The sequence below is a fragment of the Chionomys nivalis genome, chromosome 7 (genome assembly GCF_950005125.1).
Source record: "Chionomys nivalis chromosome 7, mChiNiv1.1, whole genome shotgun sequence".
NCBI classification, from domain to species: domain Eukaryota; kingdom Metazoa; phylum Chordata; class Mammalia; order Rodentia; family Cricetidae; genus Chionomys; species Chionomys nivalis.
This window is the reverse complement of record NC_080092.1, coordinates 13417082-13444902: the sequence shown is the minus strand read 5'-3', so window position 1 is coordinate 13444902 and position 27821 is coordinate 13417082. Positions and strand designations below refer to the sequence as shown.

General features: G+C 46.7%; 1 protein-coding gene across 1 annotated transcript in view; it reads right to left on the bottom strand.

Annotated features, from left to right (window-relative positions):
* Nucleotides 1-27821, bottom strand: part of Lmf1 (lipase maturation factor 1) — a 90201-nt gene that overhangs the window by 54285 nt on the left and 8095 nt on the right. The window contains exons 2-3 of the mRNA XM_057775459.1: nt 21706-22015; nt 18989-18999 (exon numbers count right to left, since the gene is read on the bottom strand). Of these exons, the coding sequence (XP_057631442.1) occupies nt 18989-18999; nt 21706-22015 (321 nt within the window). The remainder of the gene's footprint in view (nt 1-18988; nt 19000-21705; nt 22016-27821) is intronic.

Genomic DNA, 27821 nt, shown 5'->3' with positions numbered 1-27821 from the left:
CTCACTCTGTAGACCAGGCCGGCCACTAGCTCAGAGACCCACTACCCTCTGCTCTTAGAGCACTGGGATTAAAAGCGTGTGTCATCATTCCCAACTAAGGTTCACAATTATGCAAAAACAGGCTTGACATAATTCTCACAGAAAAAATGGCCCAGACAGGAAGTGACCAGCGTCCATGATCAGCACTCCTCCCAATACCTACCCTAGGGTCTCCTTTCTTCTCTGGAGCCCAATCCTACCTCACACCTCTGCTCCAACACCAACCCCTCCAGCTACCTTCTCAGCCTTCATGGGAGGGTGAGAGGCACTTCACAGGCCAGGCAGAGAAGCAAGAGCGGAGTCCATCCTGGGCTCCAAGAGCCCACGGGGCCGCCCTAGTCTCTCACATGGGTAAGCAGTGGCAGTGTGTGGGTTCTTTGCCCACTTTCCAGGCAAGCTGACCCCTCCTTGTTCCAACTGAGCACTGTGATTGGATTAGGAGATTAGCAAGCACACCCCTGGCATTAACAGAGAGGAGTGGCAGGCAGGGCAGCAACTGAGGAGGCCCCCCTGAATGTGGGGCACACCATCCAATAGACGTCAGGGCCCTGGCAGCAAAGGCAGGGGGAAGCCAGCCAGTGTGGCTCACTCCCTCTGTCTCCCCTCCTGTCTGCCCTAAGATGAGCCACCTTGCTGTATCACAGGTTCCCTGCCACTGTGTTAGCATTACCACACACAGGCACAGGGACCCTCATCATCAGTGACCATGGACTGAGCCCCCTGATGTGGGGAGACTTTCAGACGGGACAAGGCAGAGGAACGTCACCAGCAGAACAGCCACCTACCTAAGTCAGAGAAGTGACTTCCCTGTCACAGGGGGAGCCAAAAGGCACTTGGCATTAAACAGACTTCACTCTTTAGACAATGTTGCACCTCTTGCCTTGTGCACATGTCCACTAGCCATGTGCTCACCAGGCCACTGTCGGCACTGAAAGCTCACACTAAGACTCCATTTCTCTGGGGTTTTCAGGTAAGCCCCTGCTTAACTGAGACCCCCACATTACAGACGTCTTCCCGCTTACGCTTCCATCCATCTCATCACCCTCACACCTGTCCATGAGCTCCACACCAGTCAGGAAAACCTCTGAGCAAGCTGACGGGAGGGGGGTGTCTGAGCATCACCCTGCCATCCTCTGCACCCACTTCCTGAAGACCCACCCTCTCCCCTATCCCCAGTACTGCCAACAGAAACACAGAACATGGCCCAGAACCTCCCAGTGACATGGCTGTCAGATGGGCAAGTCCTGGAACAGGTGGTCCTTCATGCTGCCCTAAGGCAGTAGACTCCCCTGCCAGTAAGAACCCTAGCTACTGAGCTGTGATGAGATTTTCACCAAATAGACTGCCCCCCCCAAAAGTCCCCTCACCACATAATAATCAAAACACTAAAAATGCAGAATAAAGAAAGAATATTAAGAGCTACAAAGGAAAAAGGCCAAGTAATAAATAAAGGCAGACCTATCAGAATTGCATCTAACTTCTCAATGGAAACTTCCCATGGACGCCAGCCCAGACTACTTTACCCAGCAAAGCTTTCAATCACCATAGACAGAGAGAACAAGATATTCCATAACAAAGCCACATTTAAACAACACCTATCCACAAATACAGCCCTACACAAAGTACTAGAAGGAAAACTCCAACACAAGGGAGCTAGCTACACCCATGAAAACACAGGCAATAGATGATCTCACAGCAGCAAATACCCCCAAAGGAAGACACTCACATATTATCACCACCACCCAAATCAGAAATAACAGGTATTAACAATCACTGGTCATTAATATCTCTTAATATCAATGGTCTCAATTCACCTATAAAAAGACATTGGCTAAGAGAATGGATATGAAAACAGGATCCATCCTTTGGCTGCGTACAAAAAATACACCTCAACTTCAAAGACAGACATTACCTCAGAGAAAAGGGTTGGGAAAAGATTCTCCAATCAAATAGACCTAAGAAATAAGCAGGTGTAGTTATCCTAATATCTAACAAAATAGACTTCAAAATAAAATTAATCAAAAGAGATTAAGAAGGACATTTCATATTCATCACAGGAAAAATCCATCAAGATGGAGTCTCAATTCTGAAAGTCTCTGCCTCAAATACAAGGCACCCACATTTATAAAAGCAACATTACTAAAGTTCAAATCACACATCAAGCCCCACACACTAATAGTGGGAGACTTCAACACCCCACTGTCACCACTGGACAGGACTGCCAGACAGAAACTTAACAGAGAAATAAAGGAACTAACAGAAGTTGTGACTCAAGTGGGTTTAACAGATCTATAAAACATTTCACCCAAACACAAAAGAAGATACCTTCTCAGCACCTCATGGAACCTTCTCAAAAATTGACCACATACTTGGTAATAAAGCAAAACTCAACAGACATAAAAAAAAAAAAAAACTGGAATAACCCCCTGAATCTTATTGGGTCACCATGGCTTAAAGATAGAATTCAACAACAAGACTAATTGCAGAAAGCCCACAAACGAATGAAAATTGAACAGTGTTCAACTGAATCACCCCTGGGTCAAGGAAGAAATAAAGAAAGAAATTAAAGACTTCCTAAAATTCAATGAAAATGAATGCACAACATACCTAAAGTTTTGGGACACTCTGAATGCAGTGTTAAGAGAAAAGTTCATGGTACTAAGTGCCTACATAAAGAACCTGGAGAAATCTCACATTAGTGATTTAACAGCACACCTGAAAGCTTTAGTGCAAAAAGAAGCAAACTCATCCAGGAGGAGTAGATACCAGGAAATAATCAAATTGGGGGCTGAAATCAATAAAACAGAAACAGAGAGTAATATAAAGAATCAATAAGATAAAGAGTTAGTTCTTAAAAAAAATCATGAAGATAGAGACAAACCCTTATCCAAACTAACCAAAAGGCAGAGAGAATATGCAAATAAACAAAATCAGAAATGAAAAGGGGGACATAACCACAGACACAGAGGAAATTCAGAGAATCATCAGGTCATACTTCAAAAACCTGTACTCCATAAAATTGAAGAATTTAAAGGAAATGGACAATTTTCTGGATAGTTACCACATACCAAAATTGAACCAAGAACAAACAAACAATTTAAATAAACCTATAACCCCTAAGGAAATAGAAACAGTCATCAAGTCTCCCAAACAAAAAAAGCCCAGGGCCAGATGGCTTCAGCACAGAATTCTACCAGAATTTCAAATAGCTAATACCAATACTCCTCAAATTGTTCCACACAATAGAAACAGAAGAGACATTGCCAAGCTCTTTTTATGAGTTGGCAGTTGCCCTGGTACCCAAACCACACAAAGATGCAACTAAGAAAGAGAATTACAGACCAATTTCCCTCATGAACATTGATGCAAAAATAAAATACTGGCAAACTGAATCCAAAAACACATTAGAAACATCATCCACCATGATTAAGTAGGTTTCATCCCAGAGATGCGGGGATGGTTCAACATAAGAAAATCTGTCAATGTAATCCACCATATAAACAAACTGGAAAAAAAACCCACACGATCATCCCATTAAATGCTGAAAAAGCCTTTGACACCCCTTCATGTTAAAGGTCTTGGAGAGATCAGGGATACGAAGAATATATCTAAACATAATAGAGGCAATATACAGCAAGCCAACAGCCAACAGCAAACTAAATGGAGAGAAACTCAAAATAATTCCACTAAAATCAGGAGCAAGACAAGGCTGTCCACTCTCTCCATATTTATCTAATATAGTACTAGAAGTTCTAGCTAGAACAATAAGACAACAAAAGGAGATCAAGGGGATACAAACTGGAAAGGAGAAGTCAAACTTTCACTATTTGCAGATGATATGATAGTTTACATAAGACACCCCAAAAATTCTACCAGGGAACTGCTACAACTGAGAAACACCTTCAGTAATGTAGCAGGATACGAGATCAACTCCAAAAGATCAGTAGTCATCCTATATACAAATGATAAAGAAGCTGAGAAAGAAATCAGAGAAACATCACCTTTCACAACAGCCACAAACAACATAAAATATCTTGGGGTAAATCTAACCAAACAAGTGAAAGACCTGTATGACAAGAACTTTAAGTCTTTGAAGAAAGAAACTGAAAAAGATATAAGAAAATGGAAAGATCTCCCATGCTCTTGTATAGGTAGGATCAACAAAGTAAAAATGGCAATCCTACCAAAAGCAATCTACAGATTCAATGTAATGTCCATCAAAATTCTTCACAGACTTTGAAAGAAAAATACTTGACTTCATGTGGAAAAATAAAAACCCAGGATAGGCACAATAAAGGAACTGTACAATAAAGGAACTTCCAGAGGCACAGGAATCCCTGACATCAAGATCTATTACAGAGCTACAATAATAAAAACAGCTTGGTATTGGCATAAATACCAAGAGAGGTTGACCAATGGAATTGAATTGAAGACCCTGATATTAATCCACACACCTATGAATACCTGCTCTTTGACAAAGAAGCTAAAATTATACAACAGAAAAAAGAAAGCAATCTTTAACAAACAGTGCTGGCATAACTGGATGTCAACAGGTAGAAGAATGCAAATAGATCCATATCTATCCCCATACACAAAACTCAAGTCCAAATGGATCAAAGAGGGGGCTGGGGAGATGGCTCAGAGGTTAAGAGCATTGCCTGCTCTTCCAAAGGTCCTGAGTTCAATACCCAGCAACCACATGGTGGCTCAAATGGATCAAAGATCTCAACATAAAACCAACCACACTGAACCTCATAGAAGAGAAAGTGGGAAGCACGCTTGAACGCATTGGCACAAGAGACCACTTCCTAAGTATAACCCCAGTAGCACAGACACTGAGAGCAACAATTAATAAATGGGACCTCCTGAAACCGAAAAGCCTCTGTAAAGCAAAGGACATGGTCAACAAGACAAAATGGCATCCTACAGAATGGGAAAAGATCTTCACTAACCCCACATCAGGCAGAAAACTGGTCTCCAAAATATACAAAGATCTCAAGAAACTAGATATCAAAATATCAAATAATCCAATTTAAAAAATGGAGTACAGATCTAAACAAAGAAAATTCTCAACAAAGGAATTTCAAATGGCCTAAAGGCACTTAAGGAAATGCTCAACATCTTTAGCCATCAGGGAAATGCAAATCACAATGCCTCTGAGATACCTTATGTCAGTCAGAATGACTAAGATCAAAAACACTGATGATAGTTTATGCTGGAGAGGATATAGAGTAAGGGGTACATTCCTCTACTGCTGGTGGGAGTGCAAACTTATACAGCCACTTTGGAAATCAGTATGTTGGTTTCTCAGAAAATTAGTCAACAATCTACCTCAAGACCTAGCAATACCACTTTTGGGCATATCCAAAGTATGCAGACTCATACCACAAGAATATTTGTTCAACTATGTTCATAGCAGCATTATTTGTTAACAGCCAGAACCTGGAAACAACCTAGATGCCCCTCAACTAAAGAATGGATAAAGAAAATGTGGTACATTTCCACATTTAAAAAAAAAAAAAAAGGCATCTTGAACTTTGCAGGCAAATGGACAGAACTCGAAAAAACTATCCTCAGTGAGGTAACCCAGACACAGAAAGACAAACATGGTACGTACTCACTCGTAAGTGGATATTAGACATAAAGTAAAGGATAACCAGCCTATAGTCTACAACCCTAGAGAAGACAGAAAACAAGGAGAACCCTATGGATCTTCTGGGAAGGGGAAGTAGACAAGACCTCTTTAGTAACCTGGCACTGTGGGGGGCAGAGGAGAGTGGTTGGGGAGTGGGAAGGGGATGGGAGAGTGGGGATGAGAGCATAAGGGATCGGGAAGATTGAGTTGGGGGAAGGACAGAGGGGGAAAGCAAGGAAAGAGATACCTTGAAAGAGGGAGCCATTATGGGGTCAGTGAGAAACCAGGCACTAGGGAAATTCCCAGGAACCCACAAGGATGACCCCAGCTAAGAATCTAAGCGATAGTGGAGAGGGTGCCTAAAATGCCCTTTCCCTGTTATCAGATTGATGACTACCTTCATTGTCATCATAGAACCTTCATCCAGTATCTGATGGAAGCAGATGCAGAGATCCACAGCTAAGCACTGGGCCGAACTCCTGGAGTCCAGCCATAGAGAGGGAGGAGTGACAATATGAGCAAAGGAACGAAGACCATGATGGGGAAACTCACAGCCGACCCAAACTAGTGGGACTGACCAGCTGGGGAACCTGCACAAGACAGAACTATGTGGGTGACAGTATTGTGGCTTGGGCAGTTTGTGGGGCCACTAGCAGTGGAACTGGTATTTATCCCTAGTGCATGAACTGGATCTTTGGAGCCCAATCCCTATGTAGGGATACCTTGCTCAGCCTAGATACAGGGGGGAGGCCTTGGTCCTGCCTCAAGTGATGTGGCAGACTTTGTTGACTCCCCATGGGAGGCCTCACCCACTCTGAGGAGTGGATGAGGGGCAGTGCAGAGAAGATGGGGGGAGTGGGAGGGAGAGGGAACTGGAATTGGTATGTAAAATAAGATTTTTTTTTTTTTAAAAAAAGAACTCTAGCTACTGAGCTACAATGCACAGATTTTCAGTCAGTGTTTGGTGATTGCCAGAGGGGCTGACGAGTAGTCAAGGTCCCTGTCCTGAGATTTGAAGTCTCCTTGCCCTACTCTAACTTAGGGATAGTTTCTCACATCTTTGACCCCATTTTAGGAAGACAAGCTGCAGGGCTCATACAATCGTGATTCCCGATCACTGACCATGCCAGCTTTCAGGGAGGGCCACAGCTTCAGTTGCTTTGGGCCATACCTGCCACCCCAGGCCACCAGTCAACATTCCCTAAAATCAACGTGAGAGACAGCGGCTTGATGCTGGGTTAGTCCCCTTGAGTTTGTTGGCCTAAACCTCTTCAGCAAACTGCGGATTGTTTGGTTTTGTTTTTCTGCATATTTGTGCATGCCCGTGTGTACACACGGCTGTGGAGGCCAGAGATCAACCTTGGGTATCATTCCTCAGTCAACATCCACCTTTTATTTTGTGAGAGGCTCTGAGACTTGGAGCTTGACAGGCGGATTAAGCTGGCTAGATCGCAAACGAGCGCTACCGTGCCTGGCTTTTCATGTGGGCTCTGGGAATCAAGCTAGGTCCTCATTCTTGCAAGATAAACATCCTACCAACTCAGCTCCCACTGTAGCCAAACCGCTGGGTTTTTACAGCAGCTTTTGTAGTTTGTGCTTTCAGATGCACTGGCAGAGGACAACAACCATTTATGTCAAGCTCTTTCACCTGTGTGTCAGGTCAGCCTAGACACGTTACCTGCATTCTGCCCATGTTTATCAGATACTGTCGGTTTGAAACCAGTTTGTCTGTTATATTTCATACTCAGCTTCTGCACAAATGTACAAAGAGAAGCTAAAACCAACTCTCTGACAGACCCGATGTGTCGGGCTAGGTTCAAGTTCACGGTGCCGACTATGAAGTGTACAACTCCCCTACAGTCTCACCCCAGATACAAAGACTGACAGCATGCAGATATCCCCACCACTGGCACAAGTCAGTCTCCTCCAGCTCTTGGCTAATGATACAGCCTGTCCTCTCTCACTATGGCTGTCTTGAGAACACAGAAAGGGGCACAGGGCAGGAAGCATTCCCTCAGCTGCCACCCTGAGAGTCATCAGATCGACACCCCTGTGTCATTCCTCTTCCTTGTGTGGATGTGGTAACCTCATTATTTCTTAGCTCTGCCCACCAAGAGGCTAGAGCAGCAAGCTCCACTTTCTAGATGTATTTCCACAGGAGGACCAAGGTCCTGAGCAAAACTTGATAGACGGCTGGAGCAGGACAAGGTGCGCCTGGAGCACGTGCTAGTACTGGGTAGTGTGGGAGAGGCCTCAGGGACGGGCAATTTATGGCTCGGGGACCAGTGGGAAGATCATGAATGTGAGGCACAGAAGAGACCACAGGGATGTTGGGCGATCACCCAAGAGAATAAAATAACCTCCACTGTTCTGCATAAACACCGGGGAAAGGAGGGCCGCTCTTCCTCACAAAGGGGCTCCACAGAACAACTGTCTGTGGAGGAAAGGGAAGCAGGACTCACCGTGGGATGTCTCAGCAGCAACATCGGCAGGTAAGACACTGCCTAGGTAAGACGGTGACCTGCAGGAACCATCCGAAATCCTCTACAATGCTGTGTGGCTTCAAGTCCTATAGACTACGTGACACCCCTCTAAGTGGCATGTGGACCCCCCACCACTAAGGAATTAACTCAGGAATCTACTTCCTATGGGAAGCTGTAACTGGACAGAGGGACACTTGGGTGACACAGCTTAAGGTAACACCAGGAAAGTGAGACAGAAAAGCCTACCCTGTTGGGGCGATCCTCCCCAAAACCATTATTCCGTTTATCCACCAGGAAGCATGGGTCAGACCAAATCTGAGGCACATTCTGCGGCTGCCCTCTGGACCTGAGGTCAGCTTCTCCCTGGGAGTCACTGACGCCAGCAGCGCTGAGGGGAGGGTGGAGCTCTCCCTCTGCAGTTCCTCAGTAAGCGTGGTGCAACCGCACGCTCATCTTCTAAGGTGTGGCTGGCACTGTTTCTCCACGTGCAAAGCTCGTGTTGCAGCACCGGTGTTGGCTTTGCGGGCTGCTTAGCTGTGACACACCTGACTGCCATGAGGCACAAGGAAGACAGGTGCCTGCAGCTCTAGTCTTGGGAGCAACTTGGGAAGAGGATGGGCCTCATCCTAGAAGCCCACTGGCCCTTGGCTGCCAGAGGGGTCCCATAGTGGGCGCTACTCGATAAATAAGGTGGCATGTGCTGTGCTACTGCGACAGCCTGGAAGGGAACGGGAATCTCCGATAAGTGTGCATTGCGGCCGGGCGGTGGTGGCGCACGCCTTTAATCCCAGCACTCGGGAGGCAGAGGCAGGCGGATCTCTGTGAGTTCGAGACCAGCCTGGTCTACAAGAGCTAGTTCCAGGACAGGCTCCAAAACCACAGAGAAACCCTGTCTTGAAAAAAACAAACAAACAAACAAACAAAAATAAGTGTGCATTGCTTAAAGTTAACCTTACAGCTGAAGCCACTAGAGAAATCCAAATGGCAGCCCCTACAAGGGTCAGTAAAGGAGAGGGAACCATGCCCACACACGTACAATGTACCCCTGGCCCAAGCACCTTCAGCTATAGAAGGGAGTTTGGGATCTGCCTATTTGGCCCTACAGTTACCACCATGGCGAGGCAAGTGTGGCAGGCTCGAGGTCACTGCCATCAGGCTGGCCCTTGTATGCCTTTGTGGCAGAGACACTGATGAGATCCCAACATGTGACAGGCTCAATATCAGAGTTCTTACTCAGTGTAAAGATGGTGACCTTTGTGGGGTGTCAAAGGGATATGATCCCAAGACATATGCAGGGCCCCTGTGGCCCTATGGGTGCTCCTAGTCCACAGTTACCCTTGTCCCTATGGCTGCCTACATATACTACACACACGCATCACACACACGCAGCAGCGGTAACAATAAAGCTCACCCCTGACCCTTCCTTACAGTCAACCTGTGAATGCCCTAGAGATGCTCATCATGGCAAGGACCAAACAGCTTGCCTGCTATGGAGCTACATGCCTAAGAGGCAGCCAGCACCCACAACGCATACAGGGATCATACCTCGAAAGAAGCATAGTGCGCTGGACAAGAGGACAGGAACTGTCAGGAAGGGCCCGTTACCCACACGTAAGAGCCATTAGCGGTAGCCAAACAGCACCCATGCCCATCTCCTCCCACAAATGCACACACAAGAGCTGCCATTGTGACAGCGCAGAGTACGGCTTCCTCTTTAAGAGTTTCTGTTTCAGAACATCAAAGCGTTCGCAGCAGACACTGGCATGCAGACGATAGCTGGGGCAGCCAGCAGAGCCTCTTCCTGTTCCTGACACTGGCCAAGGTCAGGCTTGCTGGCAGTGCTCTCCCACAGCTAGCAAGGGGTCTGGGAGCTAGGAAGCACTGGGGACGTGCACCAGGTGCTGGAGGTGCCAGGCCAGCTGGCAGTCTTGATGGTGTCTGAGGAGACCAAAGTGCTTCTCAAGTCTCTCAGCTGCCTGGTGCAAACAGACCATAACGCTTGCATGGGGGAAAGCTTAGCAGGCAACATGCATGCGGGACGGCCTGCCTTCCTCGGACAAACAGTTGCAAGCTGGGTAAGTCAAGATGAGGATCCCACTGACCAGCTGCTTTCAGGTGTCTCCCTGTGAATGCGGCCATGCAAACGGCTGACAGATGGTTCCTCCTAAGAATCCTGTGTCGGGGGCGGGGATCACAGTGGAAAAAGCAGTTGTGGGTGTGGAGACTTGTTTTTCGCATGACACCAACCCCCGTGGATCGCAAGGATCTCTAAGACACAGGGAGGGGTAAGTCAATGAATGTAACAGGGTCTGGACAGACAGCTAAACTGCCACACAATCTCCAAACCCAGATGTCTAAAATGCATCTGCTCCAAGCGGTACCAGAGAGCCTGTAAGTAAAGAGAAACCTTCACAGTTGTGGGGAGAAAGAATGATAGACTGTGTAATGTGTTTTCTATAAAATAAAAAAGATCAAGAGGAGCTAAGCAGTTGCACTAGAATAAACTGATGAGACAAGATCAGAGATGAAAAACTAGACCATGAAAGAAGGGCCAGCCGTCAACTCCAGGAAAAACCAAAGAGGATGACAAAAAGCTACAGCCCACTATCTGGCACAGCAGTCAATATCTGCATAGACGCAACAATGCACAAACTGACAAATCATAACAATTATATCTGCATCACTTTTTGGTCTTTTGGCTAAAATCAAGCGTAAAAATTATACCTGTGACATAGTTATGCTAAGATGTTGAAAAAGCATTAGGAGCATGGGAGGGGTCCTTGTCACTCATGACAGAAGACAGTACACAAACAGTATCTAAAAGTGACCCACCAAGAGCAATCCATGTACACACCTCATTAGAAATATGGATTCAAGGACTGGCAAGATGGCTCAGTTGCTAATGGTGTTTGATGAACAAGCCTGGTGACCTGAATTTAATACCCAGCACACACATGATACATGGCTTTAAGTATCAACTTGCAACAACCTAGAATTACCTGAGGAAAGAGTCACAATTGAGGAATTGCCTGTATCAGGTTACCCTGTGGACATGTCTGTGGAGATTGTCTTGATGGTTAATTGATGTAGGAAAAACCAGTCTACTGTTGGTGGCACCATTCCCTAGGTCCTGAACCTTCTCCTCCAAGAGTGAAGAAACAAGTAAACCTAACTTCTGGGGGGAGGGGAAGGGAGGAGAAGGCGAAAGGAAAGACATAGACAGACGGCACGGATGCTTTTACTCGCACTCTGTTCTTGATTGTGAATGTGAAGTAACAACTGCTTGAGCTCCTGCCTTGACTTCCCTGAAATGGTGGGTCCTTTCCTCCACTGCGTTGCTTTGATCAGGATAGCTTATCATACTAACAGAAATGAAACCAGGATAATGTATATGATAGGAGGGAACAAGGGAGGGATCGAGGTACGGAGGGAGGGAGGGAGGGAGGGGGGGAGGGAGGGAGGGAGGGAGGGAGGAGGGAAGGAACAAACTGACTCCACAAAGTTGTCCTCTGACCCCTATATGGGTGCTGCAGTACATGTGTGCTCTCACACACATCTTAGACACACACACACATACACACACACACACACAAATAATAGCTTTTTTTGTGGGGGGGTGCTGTTTTGGTTTTTCGGGACAGGGTTTCTCTGTGCAGCTGTAGCTGTCCTGGAAGCTCTGTAGACCCAGGCTGGCCTAGAATGCACAAGAGATCCGCCTGCTTCTGCCTCCCAAATGCTGGGATTAAAGGGGTACGCCACCACCACCTGGCATAAATAATAATTCTTAAATGAGAAACAGAGAAACCTTTTACTGAAAAACTTAAAAAAAAAAAAACCCACATAAAACAAAAAACCAAACCAAACAAACCAGAGTAAGTGCTAGCAGAGATAAAGGGATTTATCTGCAGAGCAGAAGCTGGGGTGAGCAGAGGTAAAACAGCATCCAGTGCGTGCCTAGGTTTTCTTTTTTGTGCCTAGGTTTTATTTTTAACAATTAAAAGAATAATCTTTAGGTTATAGTCTAGCCAGGGTATGAAGAATTCAGAAGCTGATAAGCAGGGGAAAAGATAACACCCTACACATGTTGTATTGTTGTCTATTTCTTTTGATGGCACTCATCCAAAGAGGCATCAGCGCTGAAGGTTACAGAATCACAGTGGCTGTCATGGGGTGGAACAGGGACACAGCTAGAGGGCACTGGTCATCTGTGTGTGTGCGCGCTGCTATTATCAGAGGAGAGGAGACGGGGAATAAATGAATTAAGCTGTCAACTGGAGACGCTGGATAAAAAGCCCTTTCCTGCAGGAGAAGGCAACCTACAAAACTGAATCCTGAGGAGCTGAACATCTGTCAGGGCCAGAGCGTGGCCAGGGTGGGGCATGGGCGTGGCACTGCACAGATCCCTCAGGTTTCCAGCATGGTAAAACAAATGTTTATTTAAATTCTTAAAAGTCTGATAAATAAAACCAGTTCTTTCAAGACCACAAGGGAGACAGTTTCTGAGTGTTTTGCCCATGGGGAACAGAAGAGAAAGAAGCAAAGATGGGCACTGTGCTAGAGAGTGACACGATATGCCAGAGAGTGAGATGGACAGACAGCTTGGCAAGTGAGGCCACTCAGCACCACAGGTAGCTTCGAAAGGAACGAGCTTGAAATCGGACAGATCCTTATGTAGGAGACTGAGACTAAGCCCACGGGGCTCTCCGTCCTTTAGAGAGATGGATGGAGACAGAAGACTCCCTACCCAAGTGGGACAGTCAGGACCAGACAGACACCCCGTTTCCAAACAATCTGGCAAAAATAAAACTAAGAGGCAAGCCAGAAGAATTCCAGATAAAACCCACCCAGCGGCCTCAGGACTCAAGTGAAACAGCTCTTTTTTCAATGTCTCGGAGCCTGTTAAAGGGGACCATGTTTTGGAAATGGAAGCTATAAATGCCAGGCAAGACCCAGAGTGAGAAACAAGAGAACACAGACTTAGCAGCCAGCCCCTGCTGGCCTCGAAAGGACTATGGCCTTGAACTTGCCTCCGCCTCCAGCCTGTGGGGATTGTTTGCTGCTCCAGACTGAGGGCTTCTGAATGTTAGGCAAGCAGTCTGCACACTGAGGGATGTCCCTAGCCCTGGCTTTTTGCTCGTTTATTTTATCTTTTGTTGTGAGACAGGGTCTCACTCCGCAACTCGGTATCCCTCTCGTCCCACTCCCTGTTCTGCTAGGGTTAAAGGCAGGTGAGCCGTCATGCACCGGAACATTTTCTTTTGGATTCGGTTTCTGATTTTCACTAGATTTAAATGGGGGGGGGGGGTGGATAGGGGAGTGAGGAGAAGCAAGGGAGGCACACAGAGAGGTAGATGAGAGAGAATATGATCTTATGTCCCCATTTGGGTAAACATCAACCCTACCTAGGCCACTATCGAACGGCTGACTGAGACAGCCCACGGCCAACATGCCACACAGTGGCCCCACATGATAGAACCAGGTTTTCCTGGGCTCCCACGAAGGGCTTGACTGGACATGGTACTGGGACAGAGGGCCTGCTGCCATCCTGAGTTCACATTTTCCGGAAAAGAGCTCTACGAGGCTATTCTTCCCCTAGTGACACACCAAGAGGTTAACAGAGACAGGGCCCAGGAATGGGCTTAGGCTGGCCAGGCCGTCGAGGCTGCCTCTGACTGCAAGGGTAACTCAATTAAGGAGACGGCTTTCTTGAGCCCTGGGACTGGGAGGAGAGCGAGGGACTGCAAACTGCAGCCGAGGGCTGTGCCGGCCACTGCAGCTTGGCCACGGGTCTGGAAGCAGTTGCACGGAACCTGCTGGGCTGGGCCACTGTGCTAATCACTTCCTGCAGGCAGCCTGTGCTCACTCACTAATGGGTCTTAATAAAAACTTCCAATTGGGCCAGTAAACCCCTCATTAAGCTGTTTTTAAAGCATGAATTTAAGAGCGGCCAGGGTGAAGGGTCACATGGAGCATTTAATTCACAACGGCTGGCAGGAGGTGCTGCCGTGAGGGGAAACACCCAGGTTCGAGTGTCCCAGTCATACAAACACCCACGCAGCCCAGGGCCTGCCAAGGACGGCCTGATAGAAGAAGGAACTCTCTACTTGGCAAGAACAAAGCTCCCCAAATTATTAAGAGTTGCATCCACTTGGAAAGACGACAGCTATGGGAGCAAAAGACAGAATTCACAAGATTATCTATGGGTACCATTCTTACAATGCAGCCTGGGCCCTCCTGGGCTGCATGGGAGCTGTGGTTATTGACATGCCCATCAGCTTCCTGCAGACACCTAGTCTCTCTCCCCTGCAGCTCACCCACTGGCGTGTAGCTTCCTTGGGTCACATGCCTTAGAGCTGTCCCCACACTCCTGCTGTGCTTACAGCTAATGGGCTCTGTGTGCTCCAAGGCAGATGCCTCTGTGGGTCCCTGTGCCTGGACACTGTGCCCAGGCAGCTGACACTGCAGAACTTCTGTCCTTGTCCTCATCAGCTGAGGACAAACTAACCAAATATCAGTGCGGCTTCTTGCTGAAAGGAGCAACCCAGACTCATTCAAATGTAGTGTCCAGTTCCTATCCTGACTGTGTTGCACTGAACGCGGAAGGCACGGGGTCTTCTAGAATCTTTTTCTGAATCGCAAGGACCGTCACACCTGGGATACTAGACTACTAGACATGTGCTGCCCTGAGTGGTGGTGGGGGACCCAGACTTCTTGTACCCCCAATCCTGATGGGATCTCCTGAGGTCCAGGGCTCTCACCATACTACCCTAAGACAGCAGCTTGGTGCCCCTTTCTTACAGTCACCAGAGACAGTGTGGCCTGGAGACACTGAGACCAAACCCAGTGTCCCAAGGGGCCTAGGCAGAGAGAGCAGGAAGTGTGGCCTACACTGTCTGGGCATCACTGTGAAGTCAAGGCCTACCCCCTTCACCTATCTGGGTCTGGAGACCTTGAAGTATGGCCTGTGAGCCAAGCGGGAGGAAGCTGCGCTACTTGGCTGGAGTCTATCATGCAATCATCTCACAGGCTCGCCCCAGTCTTGTCTGCAGGCGGTTCCTATAACAGGACACTCACAAGCCCCTCTTTTCCCATCATGCCCTTGGAGTCAGAGCAGTCATACTGTTGCTCCTCCCCCCTCCCCAGCCCAGGCATAGAGGGAGTCAGTCTGGGAATAAACCTGAAAAAAACCCTAAGGATAGGACATGGGACTCAAGTCCCAGAGACAAGATGGAAGTCCTCTCTATATGAACCCTTTCACACTGAGCACAGAGCTTGGCATGGCCTGGAACCCAGGGTAGACAGCAGCCATGTTAGGGGCAGGGGCTGAGCTGGGGATATGGGTCATGCTGAGAGATAGTCATCAGGCTGGGGACTGCAGTCACACTGGGGACTGCACATGCTGGGATGGCACCTGTCAAGAGCAGCCCTGTCCTTCAGGAAAGCACAGGACAGGGTGAGTTCCAGAAGGCCAGGAGAAGGAGCATGAGGAAGCACAGTCCACTGGGACAGAAGTAGCCTCCATCCGTAGGGCGCAGGCTAAAGCCTTTCCTAACTCAGGCTCTGATCTGCGTGTTGCCGAGGCAAGCTGAAAGCAGTGAAGAGTACGGAGCAGATGACCAATGGCATGGGCTCCCTGTGACCCAAAGAACCATGCCAACATATACCCTGAGCTACTCCGCAACCATATCTGTCCAGAAATGGGAGTCTGGTACTGAGGTGGTGGCAGGTGATAGAGCAGAACCCAAAGTTTCCACAACTAAGGGGGGGGGGCTCTTAAAGAGATAGCCAAAACTTGCTAATAAAAAACAAGTATTTTCGGGACTTGTACTGTCTGAGATGAAGGAAGGCACTAGAAATGGGACCTCACTGTCTGGGCTCCTTAGCTAGAGTCTGCCACTGCCACTGGCAATGTGTGCAGAAGAGGCCAGGCCCCCACATCTCTGGCCAAAGAGGCACTGCTCCCCGTGCCCAGGAACGGGGTGCCCAAAGCCCTTTGCTAGCTGAATGGGTGTCCTCCATGAAGCCCTGGCCAAAGACCCTTCTAGAGTTCATGCCTTTCAGCACCACAGATATTCCAACACTCCACGGGAGGCTGGTGCAGGTAAGGGATGGGCATTTGTACTGATTCAATTATAACTAATATAATAAATTCATGTTAATCCAGGCACAGTGGTACATGCCTGCAACTGGCATTTGGGAGGGTGAAGTGGGAGGACAACGAGTTTGAAAACAGTATGGGGCACATAGTAAGACTCCTACCTCGAAGTGAATAAACAAACACACAAATACAGACAACGCACACGGAGAGACGGGACTCCAGAGTGCATTTCAAGCCACCATTCAGGTAACAAAGGCCTGCAGAGACCTACGAGCAGCTCCACATTGGGGCTCCCTGTCGGACGGAGATGATAGAATTAAGAACACACAGCTAGGATGGTGAGTGCTGCTCACTGTAAGGTCTCTAGCTTGGGTAGGCAGCAACACAGGGCTGGAGAAGAGAAGCCTCCAGGAGAGCCTTTTTACTTTTATACATACGGGTATTTTGCCCAGAATGTATGTCTGTGTACCATGTGTGTGCAGTGTCCATGGAGGCCAGAGGAGGGCAATGGAGCCTCTGGAACTGGGTTACTGATGGTAGTGACTTTCTAAGCAGGTGCTGGGATTTGAACCCAGGTCCTCTGGAAGAGCAGCCAGAGTTCCTAACCACTGAGCCATCACTTCAGCCCCTCCAGAAAAGTCTAAACCCAGTGCATCAGATGCCTGCCCTGTGCTGCCTCCCCAAATGGGTCTTTGTTTTCTGGAACAGCAAAGGGGAAGATGGCAGACAGGGCTACAGCGATGCCAAGGCTCCCCGGTCCCTGCGTTAGGATGTAAAATGGAGGCTGCTGAGTGCCAGCGGGAAAGAACACAGATGACAGGCAACCGAGCAGCGGCTTTCTTCTAAGTTCCTGAAGTCACCACCTGGAGGTCTTCCACTGCTCAGCCTCCACAGCTGGCCAGGTAGTGCTCCGAGGTCCTCTATATCTCACCTCCCCCAGGACTCTGGGGACACCCCACTGCCCACATTCCAGGACAAGGCGGCCACTGCCAAGCACAGGCCTAACCCTAACCACGTGTGTGGAGCACCTGTTACTGCTCATCACGTCGGCCCCGTGACACAGCCTCAGCTCCAAGCAGCTGCTAGCGGTGAGCACCCAGCGTGCCTCAGACTTGATTTTTCCAGTAATTGCCAGAATCTTCTGTACCAAGGAGTAGGGATCCCATCTAGATAGAGGAGTCAGGGCCTCAAGGTTTCAATATTCATAACCGGAGAAAGTAATCTTGTTGCAGTTTCAGATAAGCAAAATTCACTAAGAAAAGAGGGTTTGTTCCCTGAAGCACTGGAGAACACAGGGTTCTCTGGAGGACTTTGATACAAGACACAAGGCACAGATATGAATGTCCTGGACCCATTGTGTGCTGGGCAGCCACACTGACACTGCCCGCAGCTTTGTGGAAAAGGCCCTATCAGCACACTGGAACAGTTTTGCCCTACACAGGTATCTGCCTACTCAGGGAACTAAAGATGAAGGGAAACATTTATAGGGGCAGCAGACATGCCCTCGTGTTTGCCCGTGGACCTACCTTTTCAGCACAGCGGGGAGCACTCAGTATGCGAGGCTAAGAGCACAGGAACTTGGTACTCAGGCCTCACACCTGAAGCCACAGGAGGTGGGCCCAGAGTGTGGGCCCAGATACACACACACAGCACAAAGGGGCTGAAGCTGGGCCAAGATGCCTCCCGTGGGGTCCTTAGGCTACAGAACTGAAGGGCAGTAAAGGCACTCCTGTCCCCGCTCTCTCAAGTCCAGTTTTGTCGTGCTCTGTTGCAGAACTTTAGAGTTTGGTCAACTGACAGACATAAGTTACCAGATTCTCAGGCTCCCCTGCCACTTGGAGGCTGCCCGCTGCCACACTCCAGTGGCTGTCACCTGGCACAGGCTGGGAGGATCTGAAATGCTTCTCTAGTCGGCACCAGTGCCCGGGACAGTGCTCTCTATCCTGCCCTTTTCTGTGATGCCACCGATGTGCAGGCCACAGGACACTGTGAGACGCATGCGGAGAGAGACCTGCTACACTTTTTCCAAGTGCCTTCTCTGGTCATCACTCTCAGTGTCTCCATTATTTTTTTTTTACCCTTTTGAGACAGGGTCTTACTACGTAGCCTTGGGTGGACTGAAATTTGCTATGGAGATCAGGGTGGTCTTGAACTCACGGAGCTCTGCCTGCCTCTGTCTCCCTTATGTTGGGATTATAAGTGGGTACTACCACAGCAGCCACTTTCCCCCAAGATTTACTTATTTTTATTTTATGAGTATGAGTGCTTTGCTTGTATGCATTCTCTGTGGACCACATACATGCAGTGCCTGCAGAGGCTAGAAGACATTAGATCCCCTGAAACTGGAGTTAAAGATGGTGGTTAGCTCCCATGTAGGTGCTGGGAACCGAACCTGCTTCCTCCACAAAAACAGTAAGTAACCTCTGAGCCATCTCTCCAGCCCCCAGCATCTCCATTATTATGAAGTGCAGGTGCTACAGGCACCCCAGGACCTCACCTGGAAGCCCCCAGTCCCAACCCGCCCTAGCCATTCCCTTCTCCCAGAGCAGACCTCCAGGATTTGCCAGCCTGCTAACAAACTCTATAACCACCCCACGCTCAGAGAGCCAGCAGGAATGAGATAGCAGCAAGTATTTCAGCAATGAGATAAGCCCCCCGAAATGCACAGATATACATACCCCAACATACAAGGCAAGCCCTCGCAGGGTTTTTTTCTGCATGATTGTCACTTACCAAAAGAATACCTAAAACACACACAAAAAAGAAAAACATTAAAATGTTGGCTTGGTGTTATATGTTAAACTCTCATGTTTATCCACAGAACGAAACCCACTTGTGAGCTCAGGACAGTGTGGGGCATGGAGCACTGCTGGGAGGTCCTCCTGCCTCCAAGAGGACCAGCCATCAGGTAGGCAAAGCTGGGTGAAAGAAGGTCTGTAGACCAGCAAAAGACACTTTAGAGTAAGCAGATGCATGATTTGTTTTTTCCTGCGTAAAAACTGATTGTGATTAATTGCCACTGCAAATGTTCTACCCTAGGAACCGAAGCTCAAGGGTGCCTTGACATAACCACTGGAAGAGGGGCTATGTCAAAGGAACACAGCAGGTTCCTTTGCCCGTTTCCGTTACTTTGAAATCACACTGGACAGACACTTGGTGTTCCACCTCTGGAACCCAGAGCATCACACACGCTAGGTGTGGTGGTCTGAATGAGAATGGCCCCGCAGGCTTATATATTTGAATGTTTAGTCACTAAGGAGCAGTGATACTGGGAAGGATTATAAGGATTAGGAGGCGTGGCCTTGCTGGAGGAACTGTCACTAGGGTTACTTGGAGTAGGCTTTAAGGTTTCAAGGGCCCATGCCAGGTCAGTCTCTCACTCTGTGCCTACAAATCAGGACGTAGCTCTCAGCTATGTGCCACCAGGCTTCCCATCATAACGACATTGGCTAAACCACTGAAACTGTAAGCAGTTAAATACCTTCTTTTAGAAGAGTTGCCATGGTCGTGGCGTGTCTTTATAGCAACAGCACAGTGACCGAGACACTAGGCAAGCACTCTGTCACTGAGCTGCATCCCAGTGTCCCCAGCCCCACTGTCATTTATATCAAACATAGACTCCTACTATATCGTGAAAGACACAGCTATACAAGCCACACATGATAAACCCTAAAACACCATGCTGGGGTGGGGGGAAGCCAGACACAAAGCCACACACTATGGGGCTTTGTTCACAGGAAACGCCTGGGGCATTTAAGCACCATGGGTGTAAGTGTAAAGCCAAGGGCTGCTGAAGGAGTGAGCTGTGGCTAAGACACAGGGTTCTCTTGTGGTGATGAGAATGGTTCAAACTTCATGGCAAGATTTTTAGAATCCTGAATACACAAAACCACGGACTTGTAAAGTTTATTGTTTGTTTATTCCATTTTGAGTCAGTTTCCGCTCTCTAGGCCAGGGTATCCTGGAACTCCCTGTGCAGTTCTCCTGCCTGACCTGAGCCTCCCTAGTGCTGGGATTACAGCGCATACTGCCATACTCAGCTTGACCTGTACACAATAAGTAGTTAAAGTTTGCAGTGTATGAATTACATCTCAATAAAGAGGAAAAACTGGATGGAATGTATGCAAATCAAAGGTAAGAGCCTAAAGCCGGGCAGTGGTGGCGCAGGCCTTTAAACCCAGCACTCGGGAGTCTAAGGCAGGCGGATCTCTGTGAGTTCGAGACCAGCCTGGTCTACAAGAGCTAGTTCCAGGACAGGCTCCAAAGCAACACAGAGAAACCCTGTCTTGAAACCCCTCCACTCAAAAAAAAAAAAAAAAAAAAAGAGAGAGAGAGAAAGAGAGAAAGAGAGAAAGAGAGAAAGAAAGAAAGAAAGAAAGAAAGAAAGAAAGAAAAAGTAAGAGTCTGAGATTTGCCATGGGGAGTGGGCCCGTAGCCTGGTGGTTCTGAAACTATAACAATGATTCCCGGCCTGGGAGAGTACATATTGTTCTCCGATAAAATAATAATGCCGGGGGCTTAGTTGTATTTCTTTGTTTTACCAGATGCTGGAAGCAGTGGGAACATCCGTGAGCATGTTACCGCATGTCCATAGAGTACATATTTACGTGGAAAGCACACTTGCTCGCTCATACTCACTGCTAACCCAAGAAATATCCTATGTGAGAGATGTCACTGGACAAAGAACCATTGGTGAGCTGGAGAGATGGCTCATGGGTAAGAGCATGAGGACCTAAGTCAAAGCTGGGTGTGGCTTTATGTATCTATAACCCCAGCACTGTGAGACAGGTGGCTCCCAGGGCCTTGCTGGCCAGTCAGCCTAGCTGAGATGGTGGGGTGACAGTTCCATCTGGCCTCCCCACACCACTTTCTTAAGTTGCTTTTGTGAGGAGAAAAATAATTAATACAGGTACTAAGCCCCTCATCCACTTCCCATGTGTCCACAGAGACACTGATTGCCATGTCCACTGACTTCTCCAACATGCTCTTCTTTGGTCCATAATCTCTCTGGCCTTGGTGGTCCTATAAGCTCCATCAACACCTCTCAATCTACAAGTCACCATTAGGGCAAGGTTTGAGCCATTGCCACAGTGTGGCATCTGGCATAGGCTGGCAAGACTCTTTTCCGTAACGGTAGAAGGGTGGTGTTTCAAAGTCAAGTTTCTCCAAACTCCATGCTCACTCTGGCTGTGCAATGCCTGCTGTCTCCATCTCTTCAAACCTCATGGCTCAAGCAAACGGGCAGCATATTCTCAAGGGGATATATGTCTCCAGGCACAATCACACATTTTACTCCCCAGAGACAAAAGCCAGAGTTTGGTTAGGTGGTAACAGCAATCTCTACCAAAGCCTAAGCGCTCAATAATGTACCCCGAACAAGTTCACCCTGGCACCCGAGTGGCCAGGACGTAGGTATAGATCCACAGGGCTAAGCGGCAAGCTCTACTTACCAGATCTGCCCTACGTTGACCAGGGACATGTAGAGGGCCCAGAGGGTAGCCATGAGGATCATGTTGGCACAGCCAGTCACCAGGACAAAAGAGGAGAGGCCCAGCCCCAGCAGAGCAAGAAGGTCCAGGTTGAAGTTCATGTTTGACCAGTCCAACAGCCACAGAACAGTTGGAGTGGAGCTCCAGGCATCCCAGCCAGCCCTGCCCTGGAAGTACTGCTGGACATTCTTCAGGTACAGTCTGCAGGGCAGCAGGCCCCGGTCACCGATGAGGGCCTTGTTTTGATTGAACGCCACCAAGAAGGCTACAACTGGAAGACAGACAAATGCAGTCGTGAGTAGGAAAAAAATCACGGCTCAGGGGACGAAGGCAGAACTGGGTTCCTGTGGGAAAAGGAAATGCCTCATTGGCCTCAGGAGAAAGAGTGACATAGGTAGGGATAGGCCCCAGGGACAAAGGGGACGCAGGAAAGGACAGGCCTCCATTGGTACAGAAAGCCCCTCTGGGCTAATGAGATATAAAGAGGCTACAGTTCTATGGACATACGGTGTATGACAAGGAAACAGCTCCATAGATATGAGAGAACAAGGCCCATTTCTCTTTTTATCTTTTTTAAATTTTTAATTTTTTTTAAATTGTTTTTATTGTGCTATGCATTTTTCTCCACTCCCTTCTTCCCCTCTCCCCTTCTACCCTCTCCTGTGACCCCCATGCTCCCAATTTACTCAGGAGATCTTGTCTTTTCCTCCTTCCTATTTAGATCCATGTATGTCTCTCTTAGGACCCTCTTTGCTGTCTAGGTTCTCTGGGGTTGTGGACTGTACGTTGCTTTTTCTTTGCTTTATGTCTAGAAGCCACTTATGAGTGAGTACATATTATATTTGTCTTTCTGGGTCTGGCTTACCTCACTCAATATGGTTTTTTTCTAGATTCATCCATTTGCCTGCAAATTTCAAGATGTCATTACTTTTTACCGCTGTGTAGTACTCCATTGTGGAAATGTGCCACATTTTCCTTATCCATTCTTCGGTTGAGGGGCATCTAGGTTGTTCCAGGTTCTGGCTATGACAAACAAAGCTGCTATGAACACAGCTGAGCACATGTCCTTGTGGTATGATTGAGCATCCTTTGGGTATATACATAAAAGTGGTATTGCTGGGTCTTGAGGTAGATTGTTTCCTAAGTATCTGAGAAATTGCCATACTGATTTCCAAAGTGGCTGTACAAGTTTGCACCCCCATCAGCAATGGAGGAGTGTTCCCTTTACCCCACATCCTCTCCAGCATAAGCTATCATCAGTATTTTTGATCTTGGCCATTCTGACAGGTGTAAGATGGAATCTCAGAGTTGTTTTGATTTGCATTTCTCTGATGGCTAAGGATGTTGAGCATTTCCCTAGGTGTCTTTCAGCCATTTGAGATTCGTCTGTCATGAGTTCTCTGTTTAGATCTGTGCCCCATTTTTTTTTTATTGGAGCATTCTTTTGATGTCAAGTTTCTTCAGTTCTTTGTGTATTCTGGAGATCAGTCCTCTATCCAATGTGGGGTGGGTGAAGATCTTCTCTCATTCTGTAGGCTGCGGTTTAGTTTCTATCTCTTGCTGTGATAAACACTATGACCCAAAGCAACTTAAGGGAGGAAAGGACTTATTTTAGCTGACACCTCCAGGTCACAGGCCATCATTCAGGAACTCAAGCAGAAACACCGAAGGAACGTTGCTTACTGGCTCATACTCAGCTAGCTTTCTGGTACAGCCTAGGACCACTTGCCTAGGGATGGTACCACCTCCAGCAGGCTGGGCCCTCCTAATCAAAGGCAATGCCCCACAGCCATGCCCACAGTTCAGGCTAATGGAGCGGTTCTTCAGGGTACTTAGGTTAAGTCAAACTGACAATAAAAACCAGGGTCGGACGCAACCAGGAAACGGCTCCATGGACATAAGCAGATACAAGCAGGAATGGTCCTCATGGGCAATGCATGTTTCCCACCGGAGGCAGCACACATGGTTTGGCACCTGTGTGGTTTGAATGAGAAATGTCCTTTATAGTCTCAGACATTGGAACACGTAGTTCCCAGTTTTGGGTGCTATTTAGGGAGGTTTAGGTGGCACAGCCTCATTGGAGAAAGCATGCCACTGGGAAGAGGCTCTGAGATTGAAAGTCTCCCATATTTCCAGTTCACGCTCTCTGCTTCCGGCTTGTCACTGAAAATGTGAACGCTCAGGTTCTTGTTCCTGCTGCCATGGCTGTCCTGTGCTGTCACGCCTCCCCACCACCATGGATTCTATCTCTCTTCCTTCTCTAAGCTGCCTTGGTCACAATGTTTCATCACAGAGGAAAAGTAACACAGCACCCAAGCTTCACACAAGCCTCAGACGCTCGCTCAGGATCTTGGGGGCTCTGGAGAAAGCATGCTGTGTGCACATATGTGTACTATGTTGTCTGCTCTCACATGATTGACATTGCTTATGTAAGCCTGTGCCTGGTTACGTGTGAGCACTCGGAATTAGTCATCGTGGAATATCCTAGTGACCTGGCTCCATCAATAGCACTGCTTCCCAGGGCCAGCAGCTGTAACAGTCCAATCCAAGCTCAGACTTCTGAGTCATTTCTAGGATCCGCCCTCTACAGGGCACTTTCACTTCTTGGGGTATCCTCATTGTGTGTGCCAAATATGTATGTTGGGTGGGGGAGGGACAGAATCAAGAGACAAAAGGAGAGGGAATGAAATAAAGGCCACAGACAGGAAAGGAAGAAATGTCTTTATTAGCAAATGACGTTCTATGCAGGAAAACCAAAAGGCCCTACAAAAACAAGATAAAACTGGCAACTTTCAGAACTAATAAGTGAGTTTATCTAGATCATGGGATGGGACACAAGGTCAGAAGAGAAGAGTCAACTGTGTTCTTATGAACAAATAAAGAAGAGCTGGTTCTTCAAGAAAATCAGCAAAACAGACGAACCTTTATCCAAACTAACCAAATGGCAGAGAGAGAATATCCAAATTAATAAAACCAGAAATGAAAAGGGGAACATAACAACAGACACAGGAAATCCAGAGAATCATCAGGTCATACTTCAAAAACATGTACTACACAAAACTGGAAAACTTAAAGGAAATAGACAATTTTCTGGGTAAGTATCACTTACCAAAATTAAATAAAGACCAGATAAGCAAATTAAGTAGACCTATAACCACTAAGGAAATAGAAACAGTTATCAAAAGTCTCCCAACTTAAAAAAGCCCAGGACCAGATGGTTTCAGTGCAAAATTCTACAAGATTTTCAAAGAAGAACAAATACCAATACTCCTCAAATTGTTCCACACAATAGAAACAGAAGGGACATTGCCAAACTCCTTTTACAAAGTTATAGTTACCCTGACACCCGAACCACACAAAGACACAACTAAGAAAGAGAATTACAGACCAATTACATCTCCCTCATGAACACTGATGCAAAAATATTCAATAAATACTGGCAAACCAAATCCAAGAACACATCAGAAAAATCATTTACCATGACCAAGCAGGCTTCATCCCAGTGATTTATGGATGGTTCAACATATGAAAATCTGTCAATATAATCCACCATATAAACAAACTGGAAAAAAAATACATGATCATCTCATTAGATGCTGAAAAAGCCTTTGACAAAATTCAACACCTGTTCGTGATAAAAGTCTTGGAGAGAGAAGGGATACAAGAAACATACCTAAACATAATAAAGGCAATATACAGCAAGTCAACAGCCAACTTCAAACTAAATGGAGAGAAGCTCAAAGCAACCCTCTGAAATCAGGAACAAGACAAGGTTGTCCACTCTCTTCATATTCAGTATATTTCTTGAGGTCCTATCTAGAGCAGTAAGACAACAAAAGGAGTTCCAGGGGAAACAAATCGGAAAAGAAGAAGTCAAATTCACTATTTGCTGATGATATGATAGTATACATAAGTGATCCAAAAAATTCTACCAGGAAACTCCTACAGCTGAAAAACACCTTCAGTAATGTAGAAGGATACGAAATTAACTTAAAAAAAAAAAAAATCAGTAGTCCTCCTTTATACAGATGATAAAAAGGCTGAGAAAGAAATCAGAGAAACATCATCCTTCACAATAGCCACACACAAAAAAAAAATCACAAAATATTTTTGGAAACTCTAACCAAACAAGTGAAAGACCTATATGACAAGAACTTTAAGTCTTTGAAGAAAGAAATTGAATTAGACACCAGAAAATGAGAAAGATTTCCCATGCTTTTGGGTAGGTAGAATAAATAGAGTAAAAATGGCAATCTTACCAAAAGCAATCTTACAGATTCAACGCAATGCCCATCAAAATCCCAGCAAAATTATTCACAGACCTCAAAAGAACTGTACTCAACTTCATATGGAGAAAAAACAAAAACAAAAACAAAACAAAACAGGACAGCTGGGCGGTGGTGGCGCACGCCTTTAATCCCAGCACTTGGGAGGCAGAGGCAGGCGGATCTCTGTGAGTTCGAGGCCAGCCTGGTCTACAAGAGCTAGTTCCAGGACAGGAACCAAAAAGCTACGGAGAAACCCTGTCTCGAAAATCCTAAAAAAAAAAAAAAAAAAAAAAAAACAAAAAACAGGACAGCCAAAACAATCCTGTAAAACGAAGGAACTTCTGGAGGCATCACAATCCCTGACTTCAAACTCTACTATAGAGCTACAGTAATGAAAACAGCCAAGTTTTGACATAAAAACAGACAGGAGGACCAATGAAATTGAACCAAAACCCGTATATCAATCCACACACCTACAAATACCTGATTTTTGACAAAGAAGCTAAAAATATAAAATTGAAAAAGGAAAGCATATTCAACAAACAGTGCTGGTATAATTGGATATCAACATATAGAAGAATGCAATAGATCCATATTTATCCCCATGACTCAAGTCCAAATGGATCAAAGACCTCAACATAAAACCAACCACACTGAACCTCATAAAAGAGAAAATAGAAAGTACACTTGAAAGTATTGGCACAGGAGACCTTTTCCTAAGTATAACCCCAGCAGCACAGACACTGAGAGAAACAATTAATAAATGGGACCTCCTGAAACTGAGAAGCTTCTGTAAAGCAAAGGACACGGTCAACAAGACAAAACGGCAGCCTACAGAATGGGAGAAGATCTTCACCAACCCCACATTGGATAGAGAACTGATCTCGAAAATATACAAAGAACTCAAGAAACTTGCCATCAAAATAACAAATAATCCAATAAAAAATGGGGTACAGATCTAAACAGAGAACTCATGACAGACGAATCTCAAATGGCTGAAAGACACCTAGGGAAATGCTCAACATCTTTAGCCATCAGAGAAATGCAAATCAAAACAACTCTGAGATTCCATCTTACACCTGTCAGAATGGCCAAGATCAAAAATACTGATGATAGCTTATGCTGGAGAGGATGTGGGGTAAAGGGAACACTCCTCCATTGCTGATGGGGGTGCAAACTTGTACAGCCACTTTGGAAATCAGTATGGCAATTTCTCAGATACTTAGGAAACAATCTACCTCAAGACCCAGCAATACCACTTTTATGTATATACCCAAAGGATGCTCAATCATACCACAAGGACATGTGCTCAGCTGTGTTCATAGCAGCTTTGTTTGTCATAGCCAGAACCTGGAACAACCTAGATGCCCCTCAACCGAAGAATGGATAAGGAAAATGTGGCACATTTCCACAATGGAGTACTACACAGCGGTAAAAAGTAATGACATCTTGAAATTTGCAGGCAAATGGATGAATCTAGAAAAAAACCATATTGAGTGAGGTAAGCCAGACCCAGAAAGACAAATATAATATGTACTCACTCATAAGTGGCTTCTAGACATAAAGCAAAGAAAAAGCAACGTACAGTCCACAATCCCAGAGAACCTAGACAGCAAAGAGGGTCCTAAGAGAGACATACATGGATCTAAATAGGAAGGAGGAAAAGACAAGATCTCCTGAGTAAATTGGGAGCATGGGGGTCACAGGAGAGGGTAGAAGGGGAGAGGGGAAGAAGGGAGTGGAGTAGAGAAACCCTGTCTGGAAAAAAAAAGAATATTATAAGATGGTTCCATCTGTGGAAAACTTCAA